The 22,783-nt window shown below is 42.5% G+C and overlaps 1 protein-coding gene across 1 annotated transcript; it reads right to left on the reverse strand.

Annotated features, from left to right (window-relative positions):
- Positions 1 to 22,039: 22,039 nt before the first annotated feature.
- LOC114111269 (pancreatic progenitor cell differentiation and proliferation factor-like) lies at positions 22,040 to 22,399 on the reverse strand. The gene is made up of 2 exons (XM_027962996.2): positions 22,314 to 22,399; positions 22,040 to 22,281 (listed from the first exon to the last, which is right to left on the reverse strand). Exons 1-2 carry the CDS (start codon positions 22,397 to 22,399, stop codon positions 22,170 to 22,172), a joined length of 198 nt encoding a protein of 65 aa, XP_027818797.1. The 3' UTR covers positions 22,040 to 22,169.
- Positions 22,400 to 22,783: the final 384 nt, after the last annotated feature.

The raw sequence follows: 22,783 nt of genomic DNA on the forward strand, positions 1-22,783 counted from the left end.
ACGGTAGGTGCCATTCTCATTATCCTGAAGTGTACATACTATCAACATGAATTTTTTTAGCTGCACCAAAGGCATAGAAGGCCCACACTGCAGTAAACATGAAAACACAAAATCCCATCAGTTTAATAAGAATAATAATAAACTCCCCAAATGAAAAACTGAGGGCAAAGAAGAGGCCCCTGGGCCAGCAGTATAGGGAGCCCTGACATGGCACCAGGCCTGGCCGCAGGCCACCCCCCCCACCTCAATGCTGTTGCTATGAGGTTGGGGGAGGGGACCAGCAATTGTCCTGTAGGAGCCACTGTTCACCTGGGTCGAGGACCCTTACTTCTTCTAGAGTGTGCTCAGCTTCTTCATGCCCCAGATCTTGTCCAGCAGGCCAGAGATGAGGGCCTCAGTGGGTTTGTAAGTCAACCAGCAACTCCTTGACCCTGGTAGCCGAGGTATCATTGGTCTCCATGTCCAGTTCATCCACATCGATTTCTAGCTCTGGAATCTCCTCTTCCTGGGGTAGGGGTTAGGGAGGAGGGAAAAACAGGGGCCGGGCAGTCTTCAAGCTGCTCCTAGATCCACTTCTCCAGGTTGAGACGCTTCTGTAGCTCCTTGCAGTCATACTTGACCATGACCTTCCCTTGGTGCCTCACTGGGCCTTCACCTGCAGTGACTTCTGCCTGCATTACTGGATCCCTTTTGGGCTTCCCTAGTGACTCAGATGGTAAAGAATCTGCCTACAGTGTGGGAGACCTGGGTTCAATACCTGGATTCAGTCCCTGGGTTGGGAAGATCTCCTGGAGGAGGTAATGGCAATCCACTCCAGGATTCTTGCCTAGAGACTTCCCCCATGGACAGAGGAGCCTGGCAAGCTACAATCCATGGGGTCACAAAGAATCAGACACAACTGAGGGACTAAGCACCTGGATATTGGCCTCTCATTTATTCAGTCATTTATATCAGTATGGATTCATGGATATTTATACTTTGGATTATAACATAATACCGTATTATTTATTTTGTTGCTCAAATTTTTCCAGCTTTGGATGTTGGGAACTCTTAAAGCTTGGCTCCAGCATCCCTCTGACCTACTCCTATCCTTTTGTGTTTTGAGCACTTTATTTTCGGCACTACATGATGCTCCAGCCCTGGAATCAGTATTTATCCAAGGAGCATTTTAAAAGCTTCTTGTGACTCTAATGCAGAATTAAGTATGGGAATCACTGATATTGAGGGTCAGCCATATTCTTCTGTAAATCTCCTAATGCCATAAGCAGACAATCCTATTTGTATGTTCAAAAAATGTAGTCATCTTTGATTCATTCCTCCTCTTCCATGTTCAGTCTTTTCACAAAAGCTGTTTTCTCTTTATCAGAAACAAAAGCAGCATTTTTAAAACTTTGATGTAGCTGGGATCTAGTTAAAATAGCAGACTCTAATTTGGTGGGTCTGTGATAGGAGCCCTAGCTTCTGTCTTTCTAGCAGGTATTTAGGTGATAAGAATGCTGCTGATTGATGAATTACATTTTGAGTAGCTAGCATCGGAACAAAGTTCAGACAACTTAGGACATCCCAAGAACCTCCACGGTTGGCCTAACTCCAGCCTACTTTCCAGCTTCACCATCTATGCAGTTTTTCATTTACCTATACTCAAAACAACCAGTCTACTCAGCATCTGTAGCACTCACATTCTGATGTGGTCTCCAAAGATCATGGTGCTTCACTCCTTTCTATAATTCCCTTCCCTTAGGTGTGGGCTGGACCTTGTGAGTGATTAGGTTACAAAAGACTGTGACTTCTATCTTGCTTGTGCCCTCTCTTGTCCTCTTGGTTGCTCACTCTGATGAAGCAAGCTGCCATGCTGTGACATGTCAGCAGAGAGGCCCCTCATGGCAAGGAACCAAGGGACTGAGGCCTTGATAGAACAGCCCATGAGAAACTGAATCCTGCCAACAATCATGAGTGAGCTAGGAAATGGATCCTTCTCAGTAGAACACTGGGATGATGGCAGCCTTGTGAGAGACCCTAAGCTCAGGACACCCATCTAAGTCATGACCAGATTCCTGACCGACAGAAACTGTCAGATAATAAATGTGTGTCATTTTAAGCTGCTAAATTTTGGGGTTATGTTGTTATGCAGCAATAGACAACTAATGCATTACTTATGAAATATACAATGAAATGACTTCCTGTTGCGTCCTTGTTATCCTGCAAAGGAAAACTCAGCTCCTGCTTCCTCATCTATGTGTTCAGCAATAGGATGCCTACTATATGCTAGGCACTGTGTTAAGCATAGGGGATAAGTGGAAAATAAGCAGACACAATCTCTGCCCTCACACAGCTTGCATTATTTTGCTTTGGTTTTCAGTTTCACAAAAGATGGAACCAAGGTTTATTTTGTTAAAGCAAAAGCTATTTTTTAATGCCCATAAAGTAGGAAGGAAGTAATCTAAAGGAGCTTTAGCCTGTACGACATTCTTCATTTTTCAGGGTTTACTTGTCTTCCCCACTATGCTTCATTCTTACATCCCTATGGTTCCTACAGTTCAGTTCAGTTCAGTCACTCAGTCGTGTCCGACTCTTTGCAACCCCATGAATCACAGCACGCCAGGCCTCCCTGTCCATCACCAACTCCCGGAGTTCACTCAGACTCACATTCATCGAGTCAGTGATGCCATCCAGCCATCTCTTCCTCTGTTGTCCCCTTCTCCTCCTTCCCCCAATCCCTCCCAGCATCAGAGTCTTTTCCAATGAGTCAACTCTTCGCATGAGGTGGCCGAAGTACTGGAGTTTCAGCTTCAGCATCATTCCCTGCAAAGAAATCCCAGGACTGATCCCCTTCAGAATGTACTGGTTGGATCTCCTTGCAGTCCAAGGGACTCTCAAGAGTCTTCTCCAACACCACAGTTCAAAAGCATCAGTTCTTCGGCGCTCAGCCTTCTTCACAGTCCAACTCTCACATCCATACATGACCACAGGAAAAACCATAGCCTTGACTAGACGGACCTTAGTCGGCAAAGTAATGCCTCTGCTTTTGAATATGCTATCTGGGTTGGTCATAACTTTTCTTCCAAGGAGTAAGCATCAATCTCAAAGTGGCTTTTCCTGTCCAGAGATAAAGGAGCATAGGTTTTACAGAGCAGAAAAGACTAGAGGAATGACGGGGTGAGAGGAGTGGAGTCATGAATGGAGCTAAGAAGGAGAACTAGAGTTTGAAACTATGACCTCTCACTCCAAAGAATTAATTTCCCCCCTAAGATTTATTTTTATTTTTATTGTAAGGTAACTGCTTTACAGTGTTTTGTTGGTTTCTGCCATACAACAATGTGAATCAGCCATAAGTATCCTTATATCCCTAATATTTTTAATTGAAATATGTTTGATTTTTTTAAGTATTTATTTTTAATTTGAGGATAATCAGTTTACAATGTTGTGTTAATTTCTGCTCTACAACAACGTGAAGGATCCATAAGCATACTTATGCCAATATTTTTTTAATTGAAATATAGTTGATTTAAAATGTATTAATCACTGCTGTATAGTGAAGTGACTCAGTTATATATATATATATATATATATATATATTCATATTCTTTTCCACACCTACAGTGTGGGAGACCCGGGTTCAATCCCTGCGTCTGGAAGATCCCTTGGAGAACGAAATGGCAACCCACTCCAGTATCCTTGCCTGGAAAATTCCATGGATGAAAGAGCCTGTACAGTCCATGGGGTCGCAAAGAGTCAGACACGACTGACCGACTTCACCCTATTCTTTTCCACTATGGTTTATCACAGGATATTGAGTACAGTTCCCTGTGCTATACAGTAGGACCTTGCTGCTTGTCTATTCTATATATTCCAGTCTGCTTCTGCTAATCCCAAACTCCCAATTCAACTGTTTCCCCTTTGTCAATCACCAGTGTACTCTCTATGTCCCCAGTTCTGTTTCTGTTTCATAGATTGATTAGCTTGTGTCATATTTTAGATTCCACAGGCTTCCCTGGTGGCTCAGCTGGTAAAGAATCCACCTGCAATGCGGGAGACCCAGGCTTGATCCCTGGGTTGGGAAGATCCCCTGGAGAAGAGAAAGGCTACCCACTCCAGTATTCTGGCCTGGAGAATTCCATGACCTGTATAGTCGATGGGGTCGCAAAGAGTCGGACACGACTGAGCAACTTTCACTTTCACTTTAGATTCCACACATTAGTGATAATATATGGTATTTGTTTTTTCCAACTTATTTCACTTAGTATGATAATTATGGCCACTTCGATAGAGCCCATTTGTTTAGTCAGCCCCTCAGCCCACTTTCAGCACAATAGCACACCCAGCCCAGAGCATGGGTCTGAACAGTCCCCAGAGATGAATGGGAAAATGATTTGGGAAGATGACAGCAGAGTATTGACACCAATAGACTGAAGTTGGCTTCCAGGCATTTACTGAGGGAGCACTTTTGGGGGGGAAACAGGCAATGGAAAGAGTGAAATAGAAAAGAAAAGGAACAAGACAAACAAGATGTGTGTCAGGTCACATCTAGCCCAGGGGCCTGACCCACATGGAACTGGAGCATAAACCACATGGAAGAATTACACCCACTTGAGGCAAGATGGAGCGGGGTTTTATGCCTCATATTAGTCAGTCATTGGTTGTGGGCCACCCTGGTGGGAGGGGGATGAGAGGAGGGTTACAAGGAGGTTCCATCAGCTGAGAGCAGGTCTGTGAAGAATGGCACATGTGAGCAATTGCAGCCTAGAGCATTTGGCTTCGCTGGAGATTTGCAACAGCCTAGTTCCTCAGGAGGAGAAGCACTGGCACCCCACTCCAGTACTCTTGCCTGGAAAATCCCATGGATGGAGGAGCCTGGAAGGCTGCAGTCCATGGGGTCGCTAAGAGTCGGACCCGACTGAGCAACTTCACTTTCACTTTTCACTTGCATGCATTGGAGAAGGAAATGGCAACCGATTCCAGTGTTCTTGCCTGGAGAATCCCAGGGACGGGGGAGCTTGGTGGGCTACCATCTATGGGGTTGCACAGAGTCGGACAGGACTGAAGTGACTTAGCAGCAGCAGCAGCATGATAATTTCTAGTTGCATCCATGTTGCTGCAAATGACATTATTTCATTCCTTTTTATGCCTGAGTAGTATTCCATTGTGGGCTTCCCAGATGGCACTAATGGTAAAGAACCTGCCTGTCTGCCAATTCAAGAGACATAAGAGACTCATGTTCAAACCCTGGGTTGGGACTATCCCCTGAAGGAGTCAAAATGAGTCAGACACAAGTGAAGCAACTCAGCATGCATGCATGCAGTATTCCACTGTATATCTGTACTATATCTTCTTTATCCGTTCATCTGTCAAAGCATTATTTTTTAATCCCTCTGCTATTTGAGGAACTCTGAGCAGAATTCAGTTCAATTCTATAAACATTCATTAGCTGGAAACCATGGATGTTCTCTGGATGCTCCGATAACCACAAAGATGATAACACTAAAGCCTTCTACTCACATTTTATCATTTATCTTTACTGCACCCTACGAGGCAGGTACAATTATTGTTCCCATTTTATTTTTTGATATTCACATTGAGGTATATATGCATTAAAGCAATTAGTCCAGATTACACAGCTATAAATTATAGAGCTGGGATTTGAACTTAGGCAGCAAGACTGCTGAACTTCACTGTCCAATTTGATAGCCACTAGCCACAAGGGACTATTGAGCACTTGAAATGTAACTACTTCAGAGATGTGCTGTAAATTTTAAATACACACCTGGTAGTTTAACCAAGGAGGTGAAAGACCTGTAACATTAAAAACTATAAGACACTGCTGAAAGAAACTAAAGATGACACAAATGAATTGGCAGAATTAATATTATTAAGTGTCCACATTACCTAAAACACAATCTACAGATTTAATGCAATTAGTTTCAAAATTCACAGGACATTTTTCACAGAAATAGAACCAAAAACTCTAAAATTTATGTGGAACCACAAAACGCTCTGACTAGTCAAAGGAATCCTGAGAAGAGAGAACAAAGCTGCAGGTATTTCATGCCTTGATTTCAAACTATATTACAAAGCCATACTAATGGGCTTCTGGTGTGGCACTAGAGGTAAAGAATCCTCCTGCCAGTGCAGGAGACTTAAGTGACATGGGTTTGATCCTGGGTGGGGAAGATCTCCTGGAGGAGGAAATTGTAAGAAACGCCGTGGGAAGAAGGAGCCACCCCTATGGACCGTTGATCAGGGCCTTTTATTGGGCGGTCGCTCTCGGGCAGAACTCCCGGGGGCGGGTAAGCAACGAAGCGAGGGGGGTCTGCGAAGCAAAGGGAGTCTGCAGAGTAAAGGGAGTCTGCAGAGTCTTTGAGGTGTGAGGGGTGTGGAAGGGTTTTATAGCCCGGGCAGGGGCTCCCATATAAGGAAGAAAACGTGGGCTCAGCAGTGATTGGTGTCCAAGGGCTCCGTGTCAGCTCCTGATTGGACGGCGAGGGCTTTGTGTCGGCCCCTGATTGGACGGCTTGGTTGTCGGCCCGCCTCCAGGGCCTGTCTGCAGCACTCTCGGCCGGGACATGTCACCACATGCCCGGGCATGCCCAGGCATGCCTCAACACGCCCGACCTTGCCCTGACCTTTCAGAAATGTCGCCCCACTCCAGTATTCTTGCTGGGAGAATCTCATGGACAGAGGAGCCTGGTGGGCTACAGTCCAGGGAGTCACAGAGTCAGAGCATCTGGGAAGCCAAAGAGATGCTGCAAAGAAAGAACAAAGCTGCAGGTATCTCATGCCTTGATTTCAAACTATATTACAGAGCCATACTAATCAAAACAGCATGATACTGTCAGAAAAACAGTTATATAGATCAATGGAACAGAATTGAGATACCAGAAATAAATCCTTACATATATGGACAACTAATTTATGACAAAAGAGCAAAGAACATACAATGGAGAAAAAAAAGCATCTCTTCAATTAAAGATGTTGAGAAAACTGCACAGCCACATGCAAAAAAAATGAAATTGGATGGTTATGTTACACTATACACAAAAATCACTTCAAAATGTATTAAAAGCTTGAATGAAAAACTTGAAACCATAAAACTCTTAGAAGCATAGGCAGCATGCTCTTTGACATTGGTCTTAGCAATTTTTCTGGATATGTCTACTCAGGCAAGAGACGCAAGGCAAAAAATAGATAGGACTGCATCAAACTTAAAAGCTTCTGCACAGCAAGGGAAGGGAAGTTGCTCAGTCGTGTCTGACTATTTGCGACCCCATGGACTGTAGCCCACCAGGCTCCTCCGTCCATGGGATTTTCCAAGCAAGAGTACTGGAGTGGGGTGCCATTTCCTTCTCCAGGGGATCTTCCCCACCCAGGGATCGAACCCAGGTCTCCTGCATCGTAGGCAGACATTTTACCATCTGAGCCACAAAGGAACCATCAATAAAACAAAAAAGACAATCTACTGAAGGGGAGAAGATATTTGCAAATCACATATCTGATAAGTTAGTATCCACAATATATAAAGAACTCATACAACTAAACAACAAAAACAAACAAATAACCCAATTAAACAATGGACAGAAGAGTTGAATAGACATTTTTCCAAAGAAGGCATACAGATAACCAACAGGCACATAAAAAATGCCCAAGACTCAGTACTAGGGAAATACAAATCAAAACCACAGTAAGATATCACATCATACCTGTCAGAGCAGCTACTATCTAAAAACCAAGAAATAACAAATATTGGTTAGGATGTAGAGAAAAGGGAAGCCTCATACACTATTGATGGGAATGCAAATTGGTATAGCCACTATAGAAAATAGTATGGGATTCCTCAAAAAATTAAGATTAGAACTACCATACGATCCAGCTATTCCATTTCTGGGTATTTATCCAAAGAATATAAAAACGTTAATTCCAAAAGATATATGGCCCTCACCGAGCGCCAGGCTAGACTCCTTGTTTTATATAGCAACTTCTCACCAGCTATCTATTTTACACATTATATATATATATAATTGGAGCCTTTCTCCAATTAAAAATAAATTTTCATACTAAAAAAAAGATACATGGGACTTTCCTGGTGGTGCAATGGATAAGAATCTTCCTCCCAATGCACAGGACACGGGTTTTATCCCTGGCCCAGGAAGATTCCATATGCTGCAGATCAACTAAGCCTGTGAGTAACAACTACTGAAGTCTGCATGCTCCAGGGCCCACAAGCCACAACTAATGAGCTCCTGTGCCCAAACTACTGTAGCCTGCATACCTTAGATCCAGCATACTGCAACTACTGAGTCCAAGTGCTGCAACTGCTGCAGCCTGTGTTCCACAAGCCTGTGCTTCACAACAAGAGAATCCTGAGCACCACAATGAAGAGTAACCCCCACTCACCACAACTAGATAAAGCCGACACACAGCAAGGAAGACCTAGCACAGCCAAAAATAAAAATAAACAAATAAATAAAAATAAAAGATACCTGCACCCCTATGCTAATTGCCTTTGACCGTGTGGATCACAACAAACTGGAAAATTCCGAAAGAGATGGGAATACCAGACCACCTGACCTGCCTCTTGAGAAATCTGTATGCAGGTCAAGAAGCAACAGTTAGAACTAGACATGGAACAATAGACTCCTTGCAAATTGGGAAAGGAGTATGTCAAGGCTGTATATTGTCACCCTGCTTATTTAACTTATATGCAGAGTACATCATGAGAAACACTGGACTGGATGAAGCATAAATTGGAATCAAGATTGCCGGGAGAAATATCAACAACCTCAGATATGCAGATGACACCACCCTATGGCAGAAAGCAAAGAACTAAAGAGCCTCTTGATGAAAGTCAAAGAGGAGAGTGAAAAAGTTGGCTTATAACTCAACATTCAGAAAACTAAGATCATGGCATCTGGTCCCATCACTTCAGAGCAAATAGACGGGGAAACTGTGGAAACATTGTAACAGTGTTAGACTTTATTTTTCTGGGCTCCAAAATCACTGCAGATGGTGACTGCAGCCATGAAATTAAAAAACGCTTGCTCCTTGGAAGAAAAGCTATGACCAGACTAGACAGCATATTAAAAAGCAGAGACATAACTTTGCCAACAAAGGTCCATCTGGTCAAACCTATGATCTTTCCAACAGTCATGTATGGATGTGAGAGTTGGACTATAAAGAAAGCTGAGCACTGAAGAATTAATGCTTTTGAACTGTGATGTTGGAGAAGACTCTTGAGAGTCCCTTGGATTGCAAGGAAATCAACCCAGTCAACCCAAATGAAATCAGTTCTGAATATTCATTAGAAGGACTGATGCTGAAGCTGAAGCTCCAGTACTTTGACCACCTGATGTGAAGAGGTGACTCATTAGAAAAGACCCTGATGCTGGGAAAGATTGAAGGCAAAAGGAGAAGGGATGACAGAGGATGAGATGGTTAGCATCACTGACTCAATAAACATGAATCTGAGCAAATTCTGGGAAATAGTAGAGGATAGAGGAGCCTGGCATGCTGCAGCCCATGGGGTCAAAAAGAGTCAGACACAATATAGTGACTGAACAACAAGAAAAGCACACGTACACACACACACACACACACACGGAATACTTGTTAACCATAAAAAGATGAAATCTTACCTTTTGTGATAACATGGATCAACCTTGAGGTATTAGCCTAAGTGAAGTAAGTCAGAGAAAGACAAACACTGCATGATTTTAATCATATGAGTCATATAAAAACAAAAGCAAAATTAAGGAAAAAACAGAAAGAAATACACAGATATAGAGAACAGAGTAGCAGGGTTACCAGAGGGGAGGGAGGGTGGAGAGGGTTAAATTGGTAAAGGAGATCAACTGTATGGTGACAGATGGAAACAAAATTTTCTTGGAGGGGTAAGCATGCTGTTGCACCCTAGTACTGCCTTTTGGACTCTTTTTTTGATTATGAGGGCTACTCCATTTCTTCTATGGGATTCTTGCCACACTGTAGTAGATATAATGGTTATCTGAATTAAATTCACCCATTCCTTTCCATTTTAGTTCACTGATTCCTAAGATGTCAATGTTAATTCTTTTTTTTTTTTTCAATATTAATTCTTACCACCTCCTGCTTGCTCACTTTCAGTTTACCTTGATTCATGGACCTAACATTCCAGGTTCCTATGCAATACTGTTCAGACAAATGAGTCTGAAATGCAATACTTGGGTACAGCCTCAAAGATGACAGAATGATCTTGATTCATTTCTAAGGCAAACCATTCAATATCACAGTATTTCAAGTCTATGTCCCTATCACTGATGCCGAAGAAGCTGATCAGTTCAATGATGACCTAGAAGATCTCCTAGAACTAATACCAAAAAAGATGTCCTATTAATCACTGGGGATTGGAAAGCAAAAGTAACAAGTCAAGAGATACCTGGAGTAACAGGAAAGTTTGGCCTTAGAGAGCAAAATGAAGCAGGGCAAAGGCTAACAGATTTCTGTCAAGAGAATGCACTGGTCATAGCAAATATCCTTTTCAACAACACAAGAGGCTACTTTACACATGGACATCACCAAATGGTCAATACCAAAGTCAAATTGATTACATTCTTGTAGCTGAAGATGGAGTGATACATAGTATACAGTCAGCAAAAACAATACCTGGAGCTGACTGTGGCTCAGATCAACAGCTTCTCATAGAAAAATTCAGGCTTAAACTAAAGAAAATGGGGAAAGCCACTAGGTAAACCAGGTACAACTTAAATCAAAACCCCTATGATTATGCAGTGGAGGAAATGAATAGATTCAAGGGATTAGGTATAGTAAACTGCCTGAAGAACTATGGACAGAGGTCTGTAATATTGTACAGGAGGCAGCAAAGAAAACCATCCCCCCAAAAGATAAAAGCAAGAAGGCAAAGTGGTTATCTGAGGAGGCTTTACTAAAGAAAGCTAAAGAAAGAAGAGAAGTGAAAAGCAAGGGAGAAAGCAAAATATCCAACTAAATGCAGAGTTCCAAAGAATAGCATGGAGAGACAAGGCCTTCTTCATTAAACAGTGCATAAAGCTAGAAGAAAACAACAGAAGGGGAGAGACTAGAGATCTCTTCAGGAAAATTGAAAATATCAAGGGAATATTTTCCCCTAAGATGGGCACAATAAAGGACATAAATGGTAGAGACCTACTAGATGTGAAGAGATCAAGAAAAGATGGAAAAAATACATGGAAGAGCTATACAGAAAAGATCCTAATGAACCAGATTACTACGATGGTGTGGTCAGCTACCCAGAGCCAGATATTCTGGGGAGCAAAGTCAAGTGGGCCTTAGGAAGCACTGCTGTTAATAAAGCTAGTGGATGTGATGGAATTCCTGTTCAGTTCAGTTCAGTCGCTCAGTCGTGTCCAACTCTTTGTGACCCCATGAATCGCAGCACGCCAGGACTCCCTGTCCATCACCATCTCCTGGACTTCACTCAAACTCACATCTGTCGAGTCCGTGATGCCATCCAGCCATCTCATCCTCTGTCATCCCCTTCTCCTCCTGCCCCCAATCTTTCCCAGCATCAGAGTCTTTTCCAATGAGTCAACTCTTCACATGAGGTGGCCAAAGTACTGGAGTTTCAGCTTTAGCATCATTCCTTCCAAAGAAATCCCAGGACTGATCTCCTTCAGAATGGACTGGTTGGATCTCCTTGCAGTCCAAGGGACTCTCAAGAGTCTTCTCCAACACCACAGTTCAAACACATCAATTATTCGGCACTTAGCTTTCTTCATAGCCCAACTCTCTCATCCATACATGACCCCTGGAAAAACCATAGCCTTGACTAGGAATTCCTGTAGAACTATTCAAAACCCTAAAGGATGATGCTATCAAGGTGTTGTATTCAATATGTCAGCAAATCTGGAAGACCCAGCAGAGGTCACAGGACTGGAAAAGGTCAGTCCTCAACCCAATTCCCAAGAGGGGCAGTACTAAAGAATGTGCTAACCATTGGACAGTTGCACTCATCTCCCATGCTAGTAAGGTCATGCTTAAAATCTTGCATGCTAGGCTTCAGCATTAAGCAAACCAAGACATTCCAGATGTCCAAGCTGGATTTAGAAAAGGAAGAGGAACCAGGGATCAAATTGCCAACATTCACTGAATCATAGAGAAAGCTAGGGGATTCCAGAAAAACATCTACCTCTGTTTCATCAACTACTCTAAAGCCTTTGACTGTGTGGATCATAATAAGCTGTTGAAAGCTCTTAGAGATGGGACTACTAGAGCATCTTACCTGTCTCCTGAGAAACCTGAATACAAGTCAAGAAGCAACAGTCAGAACCCTGTATGGAGTAGCTGATTGGTTCAATATTCAGAAAGGAGTATAACAGGGCTGTCTGCTGTCATCCTGTTTAATTTATACACTGAGCACATCATGAGAAATGCCAGGCTGGATAAGTTGCAAGCCAGAATCAAGATAGGTGGGAGAAACATCAACAACCTCAGATATGCAGATGATACCACTCTAATGGCAGAAAGCGAAGAGGAACTAAAGAGCCTCTTGATGAGGGTGAAGGAGGAGAGTGAAAGAGCTGGCTGGATGGGGAACATATTTACACCCGTGGAGGATTCATGTTGATGTATGGCAAAACCAATACAATATTGTAAAGTAAAAAAAAATAATAATAATAAATGATAAATGGTTTACACTGTAAAAAAAATAAAATCCATATGGGTTCACTTCTTAAAAAAAGCTAAATATAAAAAAAACCCTAAGATCATGGCATCTGGTCCCATTACTTCATGGCAAATAGAAGGGTAAAAGGTGGAAATAGTGACAGATTTCCTCTCCTTGGGCTCTAAGATCACTGCAGACAGTGATGGCAGCCATGAAATCAGAAGATGATTGCTTCTTGGCAGGAAAGAGATGACAAACCTTGACAGTGTGTTGAAAAGCAGAGACATTACTCTGCCAACAAAGGGTTGTATAGTCAAGGCTTCCCTGTGGTCACATATGCTTGTGAGAGTGGACCATAAAGAAGGCGAAGCACCGAAGAATTGATGCCTTTGAATGTGGTGCTGGAGAAGACTCCTGAGCAGCCCATGGACAGCAAAGAGATCAGACCAGTCAATCTTAAGGGAAATCAACCCTGAATACTCATTGGAAGGACTGATGCTGAAGCTGAAGCTCCAATATTTTGATCATCTGATACAAACAGGTGACTCATTGGAAAAGTCCCTGATGGTGGGAAAGATTGAGGGCAGAAGGAGAAGAGGGTATCAGAGGATGAGATGTCTGTATGTTATCACCAATGCAATGGACATGAACTTGGGCAAACTTCGGGAGCTGGTGAGGGACAGGGAGGCCTGGTGTGCTGCAGTCCAGGGGGTCACAAACAGTCAGACACGATTGAGCAACTGAATAACAACAACAACAAGCATGCTGTAGTATATACAGAAGTAGAAATATAAGGTTGTCCACATGAAACGTATGTAATGTTATACACCAATGTTATCACAATAAAAATAAATTTTAAAAATACATACTTGATTTCAAAGATGTAGTGTGAAAGAATATAAAATATTTCAATTATATTATTACATGTTGCAATGTTAATATTTTGATATGAATTTAAATATATGATTACAATTACATTCATCTATATCTTTTAACTTTTAAATAATGGCTACTAGAGAATTTTAAATCACATATGTGGCTCATATTGTATTTTCGTTGCACAAATCTGCTCCAGTGGCTGCATACTACAATGATGAGTTTTGCTTGAATTAGAGATTAAGTAGATGATTCACACTGTCAAGAAGCTTATACTTTGAGTAGGAAGGATAAAATAATCAAAAAATTTTCCTAAAAATGTATTATAATTAAATGCTATGAAAGAGAAAGAAAACTTTCTAGTGTGCTATTTTGCAGGGAAAACATTTAAACCAGTCCTTAGAAAAATTAGATTTCCCTGGTGGCTCAGACGTTAAAGCGTCTGCCTACGATGCAGGAGACCCGGGTTCAATCCCTGGGTCAGGAAGATCTCCTGGAAAAGGGAATGGCACCCCACCTCAGTATTCTTGCCTTCCCCCTCCCCCTCCCACCCAAAAGAGGGGCTCAAAGAAACATTTGGGACTTCCCTGATGGCTCAGACGGTAAAGCATCTGCCTATAGTGCGGGAGACCTTGGTTCAATCCCTGGGTCGGGAAGATCTCCTAGGGAAGGAAATGGCAGTCCACTCCAGTATGCTTGCCTGGAAAATCCCATGGACGGAGAAACCTGGTAGGCTACAATCCATGGGGTTACAAAGAGTCGGACACGACTGAGCGAATTTACTTCACTTAGAAAAATTAATAGTGGAGGTGAGGGACCTCCCTGGTTGTCCAGTGGTTAATAATCTGCCTGCCAATGCTCCAGGAAGATTCCACATGCCGCGGAGCAACTAAGGCAGCATGCCACAAGTACTGAAGCCCATTGGCCCTAGGGCGCATGCTCCACAGCAAGAGAAGCCACCATAGTGAAAAGCCCATGCGCCGCAACTAGCGAGTATCGTCCGCTCACCACAACTAGAAAAAACCTGCATGCAGCAACGAGGACCCAGCACAGCCCCCCCAAAATAGTGAAGGTAGGGATAAGGGAAAACCTGAGTGCTTTTGGGAAAAGGCTGGCAGTCTCGTATGGGACATATGGTACAGCAAGGAGAGTTGATGAGTCTGGATAAACAAGGATCAATTTCGAGCAGGACTTGAATATCAAGCCAAGAACTCAGGGCTTTGCATAGTCCATTATCAGGAGCCACTGACAGGTTTCAAGCCAAGTTGTCATAAGATGACTTGGTTTTAGGAATATTAGTCTTCTAGCTCCATTGAGGGTGGCAGTGAAGATAAGACTGGAGACAAAGAAATGGTGGGAGGAAAGAGTTAGGAAGCTGTGCCAATAATTCGGGGAAAAGGAATAAGCCCCGAAACTGACTGTTGGCAGTGAGAATTAGGAGGGCTTTCCTGGTAGCTCAGTTGGTTAAGAGACCACCTGTAATGCAGGAGACCCGGGTTTGATCCCTGAGTTGAGAAGATCCTCCAGAGAAGGAAATGGCAACCTGCTCTACTTGCTTGGGAAATTTCACGAACAGAGGAGCCTGGCAAGCTACAGTCCACTGGGGTACAAGAGTCAGACACGACTTAGTGACTAAACTACTACCAAGAATCAGGAAGGCATGGGTTGACTTGGAAACTATTGCTGAAGTAGAATCATTAGATTTGGCAGTGGGTTGATGCAAGTCCCAGAGAGTGAGTCAAGGAAGACTTAGTAAATGCAAACAGTGGGGTTCCCCAGTTTGGGGGACTGACAAAGCAGGTCAAAAGGGTCAGGGGTTCCTGGCTTCTAGATATTAAATGACTTAAATGACTAACCTTAGAGTCTAGGCTGGCTCAGAGGCAAGTGAAGGGTAGCAGGAAGGAGGACAAGAGGGAAGAAGAAAGCAAAACTCAAATTGCTGGGATCTCAATTTTCCTGTCTGAAAAGGGGAGACTGAAGCAGTGTTCTTCCAAGACCAATATTCATTCTAAGACTTGTGTTGATAGTAGAAGATGTCAATGTTGTTTCTGTTTAGTCACTAAGTCGTGTCTGACTCTTTGCTACCCCTTGGACTGCGTGTAGCCCACCAAGCTCCTCAGTCCATGGGATTTCCCAGACAAGAATAATGGAGTAGGTTGCCATTTCCTTCAGAAGTTGTCAATATGACATAATAAAATTACCTTAGGGACTTCCCTGGTGGTCCAGTGGTTAAGAATCTGCCTACTAATGCAGGGGACATGGGTTCAATCCCTGGTCCTCTAAGATCCCACATGACTCAGGGCAACTAAGCCCATGTACCTTAGAGCCCGTGCTCTTCAACAAGAGAAGCTATTGCAATGAAAGCACAGGCGCCACAATGAAAAGCAGCCTCAACTAGAGAAAGCCTGTGCAGCAACGAAGATCCAGCACAGCAAAAAATAAAGTAAATAAATAAAATAAAATGGGGACTTAAAAAGTTACTTTAGGCACCAGACGTATATTGTTCTTAATATGTATTTCTATTAGCTGCTTTTTCCTCCTCCACCCCTGCCTTGAACTTGTGATCAACTCTCTCCAAGGAAAGTTTTCTATCACAAAAATTTCTAGATGACAGGGACGGGAAAGAAAGGAGAACTTGCAAAATATTTAAAGATCATTTTGGCACTCAAGAGGCTACAATGACTAAGAGACGAAGGAAGAAATATATATAACTTAACTACAAGGAGTTACTGAACCAACGTGATTAGTATCAGCTTAAAGCTTTGAGACCTTCCCTTGTTATTGATTTTAAGCAGAATCAATCTGTAAATGGTAATAGTGCTCAATTTAAATTACTCACAGCAAGTGCTGATTTTCAGGGCCTGTCAGGCAGCATGTTGTTCTTTCAACTGTGTTCTGCACTCGCAAAACAAATTAATGTGGACAGGAAACAAATGTAATTTGGGTTAGCTTATCAGTGCTATCTTTTCACTGTATGGAATTATTTTTGACCTTAATGGCCTTAATTACACTTACAATGTGATCCATTGTTTTGTACATAGACAGCCCTGATGATAAAGAGAGATGATCCTAGAGGCTAAGGAGAGAAGGAATGAATGGCCAAGAGGGCAGAGAAGCAGAAACAAATATGATTTCAGCAGGGTGGGGTCCCCCAAATGCCTCTCCCTCTGGGAATTTCACATATCTCAATACATAGCTGGTCTTTATCAAACTGTCAAGTGGGCAGCCAGAGAACAGGGAGGAAGCCTAGAAGAGAGTAGGGTACTGGGAGGCAGGGGTAGAGAAAGTTTGAAGAGTATGTCTTTGTGGCTTAGGATGCTATAAACACATAACCCCGAAGCTGGAATGTTTCAGTAGTGTCATCATCCAGTGTCCTTATAGCAAAATCAGGTTGCAAAATAAAGCAACCTAAATAGCAAATAGCAAAATAGCAAAATATTTGTGATGTCTTTACTACAGTATATATCCAATGGAGTCTAGGAGCCACCTGCATCAGTACCAGGAATTGAGAGAAGCTTTTAAAAAAATAGATTCTCTGACTCCCAGGTTCCACTCCAGACCTACTGAACTAGATATTCTGGAGTTAGGGCCTAGAAATATGAACTTTAGTATTCCTAGATGATTCAGATGCATACCAGAGTTTGAGAACTATTGCTTCATTACAGCTGAAATCCTCGAAGTGCATATCCCATTATGTGTAGTGCTTGGCATGGTGATGCTTCGTGAATTACCGCAGAGCAAGCGATTCTAATGGATGAATTGGGCTTTACATTACTTACCCAAAGCCAAGTTTTCTTTTTCTTCTTTGTTAGTCTTTCAAATATCTGTGAACAATAACAAACTGATAGAGTTAAAAAATTGGGCATAGGCAGAGGATAATGTCTCCTTCACAGAGAAAATTGAGACTATACCTTCAACTCCCTGAACTTCCTTGCCTTGTTTCTGTCCTTAAGCAGAAAGCATTCAGTCTATTACCATCATGATGTTAATTGGGGATTTTTCATAGTTGTCTTTTACAGATTAAAGAAATTACCATTTATCCCTGGGGTGTTTGTTTGTTTGTTTGTTTTACTCAGGAATGGAGGTTATATTTTGCCAAATGCTTTTTCTGCATCTATTGAAATGGTTTTTCTTTTCCAGTTTGCTAATATGGTAATTAAACCGATTTTTGAATGCTTAAACTGTGTGTTTCAGCAGTTCATGGAAGGTTCCAAAAATTTGCACTAAATATTTTTAACTGGAGATAGTAAGTAGCCTGGCTTTCTTCCTAACTTAGTTGCTGAGATCATTGCAAAAGTTAAGGGGTTTTTTTGTTGTTGTTGTTTTCCCTATTTTTTTTTTTTTAAAGAATAATGTTCCTTGTATTAGTAGAAATTGAAATGCTAACATGATTTGAGGTAGTATGAAAACGTGAATGCCTTTGGGAACTGTTTGTTATATATGTCTCTATTGTATTTCTATTCTGTTAACAGTGTTTAAAAAGTGATATTATCACACTCATTTTCTGTTAGACCCAGCTTTATTTGCCGGTGCTTACAGAAGGCAAGTGATCTAAAGACCAAAAGGAATGACTTCCCAGTAAATTACTGTTCCCTCCAATACTAGATTTTCTAAAGCCTTCAGTAACTCTCCATTACCAACAGAATGAAGACAAAATAGCTTGGCATACTAGGCGCCCCCCTCCCACCAAAGCTCTACTGCACAATAGCATCATTTCTCAAAGTCTGTTCCCACCCTCAGCTTTACTCTCCTTTCCTCCCCAGTATGCTCTGAATTGCCTTGCCTCTGCTCCCTTGTGCAGGTTGCGCCCACTGCCAGAGATTCTCTGACCATGTTCTCTGTTGAAATTCCATTTATCCTTCAGGGTTCAAGTAACTGTCGCCTCTTCTCTTCCTCCATTCAGAAGTAACCGCTTCTAGGCCTTCTCTGGTGGCCCAGAGGTTAAAACTCTGGGCTTCCAATGCAGGCGGCACAGGGTCGATCCCTGGCTGGGGAACTAAGATCCACATGCTACATGGCACAGCCACGGATACACACACACACACACACACACACACACACACACACACACACAGAGTGATCACTTCCTCCTCGATAACTCCAAATAACATTCTTTAGCAGCCCTAATGGCCCTTGCCTAATATCCCGCTGGCTACTGTCTGCTCCTGGAGGCAGGGACCAGGTCTGCACTGTGTCTATAGCCTCCATGGCGTCCAGCACAGTGTCCTGGATTCACTGGGCTCTTCAGTTTGGACCTGACAAGGCTTTACATCATCTGGCCCTTGCCTGCAACCTTAGCTCCGTCTCTAGCCACTCTCCTCCTTTCTGCAGCTACACTGGCTTTCTGTCAATTCCGCAAAAGTGCCAACTGCTCTCATACCTTGGGGCTCTTGTGTACACTGTCCTCACTCACTGCCTGAAATATTTTCTATCTGTTCTCCACCTGGTTAACTCCTACTCATCCTTCTCATGTCGACTTAAACATTGCTTCTCAGAAAACCTGCCCTTATCTCTTAGATCCACTGTGTACTTATCATCCCCCCAGACATCTCATAAGCTTGTAGTTACAGGAGAAGGAGTGAGGGAGGGAGAGTGGAGGTCTCAGAATAGATCCACCCTCTCCCTTCTCGCCATGACCAGGAAACACACACTAAATGCCTACCCTGTGGGTTGTCAGCCAGGAATGAATACTTCGGGTTTCGTGGACAACACAAGAGCTGCACCTCTGCTAGGACACCTTGCCTTTACCAGTCCATTCTCTTGCCCCTCGGGGCACAGTGTTCCTTAAGACTCTCCCAAGTTACCTGCTTATCACGCAGAAGAGCAGCAAAATGTGTCAGAAAGAAGAGTCAGGTCAGGTGGGGCCTAAAGCTTCGTTTGTTATCAAGAGGCCTCTTGTTTGGAACTTCAAGATGTCTTGGTTCTCAATGGTTAGGGATTTGAGATCGGAACTAGGTAAAAAGAGTAAAAGATAAAGTTAGACAAACTCACAGATAGGAACAGAGGATGGAGAATAAAGCATATATAGGAGCAGAACTTGTAATGAGGAAGATCAGGGCAGAACGATGGCATTCTAATTTTGTTGATTTGGAAGAGCTTTTTATCACTTTTCTGCTGCTTCCGAGTTGTGAAAATTGCCTGAAGTTGTCCTTGTAGGTAGATGTTACAAATGGCAATTGCAGGCTGAATCTGGTTCTCAGATTTTAGTTGGCCAGCATGGCATCTATAAAACATATTTGAATGAGTTATCAACACTTAAGGATTGGAAGAGTTCATATAAAATTTTTTATTTTTCGCTTCTCTTGAAAAATTTGGAAAATCTGGCAGCCCAACCCCATCCAGTAACAGTCAGCTGGAGCTGAGGACCCCCGCCCACTTTGGGTGAGACATATTCTTTCCCAGTTTCCACAGTTTCTATCCTGTTTGCTTCACTCATTTATGTTACCTGCCTGACTCTGTAAGCATGTGACTTTGCAACCCTTGATTTTTTTTTTCATGTTTTATTATGGAAAAAAATCCAACATATACAGAGGTAGAGAGAATAATAAGATGAGCCCCCATGCACACACCATCCAGTTTTAATGACTGTCATTCAAGGCCAATCTTGATACATCAGTGCCCTCACTCATTCTCCAATACTGCTACCCTATGCCTGGATTTATTCTGAAACAAATCCAGACACAGTATCATCTTTTCAGCAAATATTTCAATATGTGTCTCTAAAAAACCTTTTTAATAAACAGATCTACTGTATTACTATCACAGCCAAAACATGACCAATTCTTTATTATTATCAAACATCCACTCTAACTTTTTAATTCTCTTATCCATCTGATCCTTTCTCTTTCTTTGAGGAGAAATAAGACTAAGAAGGGTTGGACTAGGAAAGGGGAATGGGAGTAGAAATACGAAAAGGATATTACATTCTCTGTAAAGTAATAGATGGAATGGTTACTTATGTCTGCATAATATCTTTATCCTTTTATACTTTTCTGAATTTTTTTAAAAAATATGTCTGATTTCACTTGCTCCCTAGAACAGCTTTGTGTAGATGGGGATGAGTTTTGCTCTCACACTTTGTATGAAACAACATAGACACAGTGGGTTATCTATAACATAGATAAGTGAACTCTTCAAATTAGAGATAGTAACAGAGCTGTCACAAGAACTCAGACTACCTGCCTCTTTCTGTTGTGCCGCATATGAAAGGTGGTGATATGAAAGGCATATATGATGATAGGAGACAGTATAGGCTAATTTGTTGTTGTTGTTTAGTCTCTAAGTCATGTCTGACTCTTTGCAACCTTATGGTCTGTAGCCCACCAGGCTCCTTCATCCATGGACTTCTCCAGGCAAGAATACTGGAGTGGTTTGCCATTTCCTTCTCAGAGGATCTTTCCTACCCAGGGATCGAACCCATGTCTCCTGCTTTGCATTGCTGGCAGATTCTTTACCACTGAGCCACCTGGGAAGTATAGTAGTGTGTCTTTGCTGAGTGCTTACTCTGTGGCTAGAGGCTATGCTAGGTACATAAATTATCTATTCCTCTCATCAGTTCTCTATTATTCCAACCTTAGAGAGAAGAATGCAGAAGACATAGACATTATGTAACTTTCCCAGGAACAAACAGATGGAATAAACAACTGGCAGAGCTAGGATTGGAAGCCAGATTGCTCTAACACTAGCATCCAAGCGCTTCACCATTGTATTAATCTTGCCAGAACAAAGGCTTTAGAGTCAGACAGACTTCCTATCCTAACTTTTATTCATTTTGTGACCGTGGGCAACAACTGTCTCATCTTTATTTATTTATATATTTATTTTCCTCATCTTTAAATGGAAATAATGGTAACCAAGTCCTAGGATTAACAGGATGGTCAAATAAGATCATCCATTTAAATTGTTTAGCATATTACTTGGTACAGAATAAAGACTCAATAAATAAAAGCCACCAAAAGGGCGATGGTTTATAATATAGTACATCTATCAATGTGCTTTAGCAAAAGGCTTGGTCCCATCTTATGCTACCCAGCAATATCTGGTTCATGACTTGGTGTTTCTATACATCTTTACATGGGAAGTAAAATGAAAGTATACTTTTTACTTTGAGATGAAAGCATTTTTCCTTCTAATTCTAAACATTTTAATTGTCAAAGACACAACAGGTTTGATGAGGAAATTTTAAATCCAGTCATCCATAAAGCTTCTTTACTTTTCATCCTAAGAACTAACTTCTCAGACACTTGAAAACTAGAGTCAGATGATTCTGGGAAATCTTTTCTGGAGTTGAAAGTGAAGATGTATATTTTTTTGTGTGTGTGCTGACTGCCTGGAGTTTATTGTTTACTTGATGCAAGGCACAGGGTTATGGGTTGTAAGGAAGGCTCTCCTGCGGCTTGAAAAAGTAGAGAGTGGGGTTCTCTCGACTTCCTTTTTGATGTTTTGCTGTTTTGATATTAAAAACTGAACTGCTTCCATTGGCTGCAACCTGCTTAGTCTTGGGGAGGGGACAAGGAGGGGAGGGTTCTGATGAGCCTAGCACCTTGGAAGGAAGCCTGGCAGTTGGTGGTGATCACTCAGGACAGGGGCCTGCAGTTGGTTTTGCCAGGCTGGCCGCTGGGCTGCTGCTTCCCCACGGCTTCCCGAGCCAGGTCACAGGTGATCATGCCGGTGGAAGCCTGGGCAGACTCTGAGTGCTCTGAGAACGCCAACACTGTGGCCATGAATGGGAGAGTGGACTTCCCGAAGGAACAGCTGGCGCACTAGTGTCCTGGGTCTGCTTTGGGGAAATGGGGGGTGGCTTCCCCAGGAGCTGTTACTGGAAGTGGAGCACAGGTGATGGTAGTAGTCACGAGTGACCATGCGCGAGCCACTGGAGGGAATGGCTATCATGTTCTTGCATGCGCCCTGGTGCAGGCCTCAGCGGTGACCCCTCGTGGGCCTCTGCTCAGGATCACTGATGGTGGGGACTGGAGTGCTAGGCCACAGAACCCAACTGTATAAGAGAAAGCAGGCGGTTGCTCCATGAACCAGACACGCAGGGCCAAGATGTATGTTTGAGAAAGTCATGGGATGGTGTAAACATTTTATAAATTTGATCACTCACCAACTCCCCCTGCCCCATCCCGGGGAGATGGTATAATAGGAGGGTACTTTCAAGCTCTCCTGTTCATTTTCCCCCAGTTATTAGCAGATTCCCAAGTATTTTAGGGATCATGGGTGAAGAACAAAAGTAGGTGGGCTAAACAAAGTGGTTATAGAATATACTGAACAGAA

Source organism: Ovis aries, chromosome X (assembly GCF_016772045.2).
Source record: "Ovis aries strain OAR_USU_Benz2616 breed Rambouillet chromosome X, ARS-UI_Ramb_v3.0, whole genome shotgun sequence".
Lineage (NCBI taxonomy): Eukaryota > Metazoa > Chordata > Mammalia > Artiodactyla > Bovidae > Ovis > Ovis aries.

What these genes read in the sequence shown, in the direction of transcription:
- LOC114111269 (XM_027962996.2), bottom strand. Translation starts at nt 22,399, where the DNA reads ATGATAGCCATTCCCTCCAGTGGCTCGCGCATGGTCACTCGTGACTAC. An exon ending in ACTTCCAGTAACAGCTCCTG is followed by an intron (nt 22,282 to 22,313) that starts GGGAAGCCACCC and finishes CCCAAAGCAGAC; the next exon opens with CCAGGACACTAGTGCGCCAG.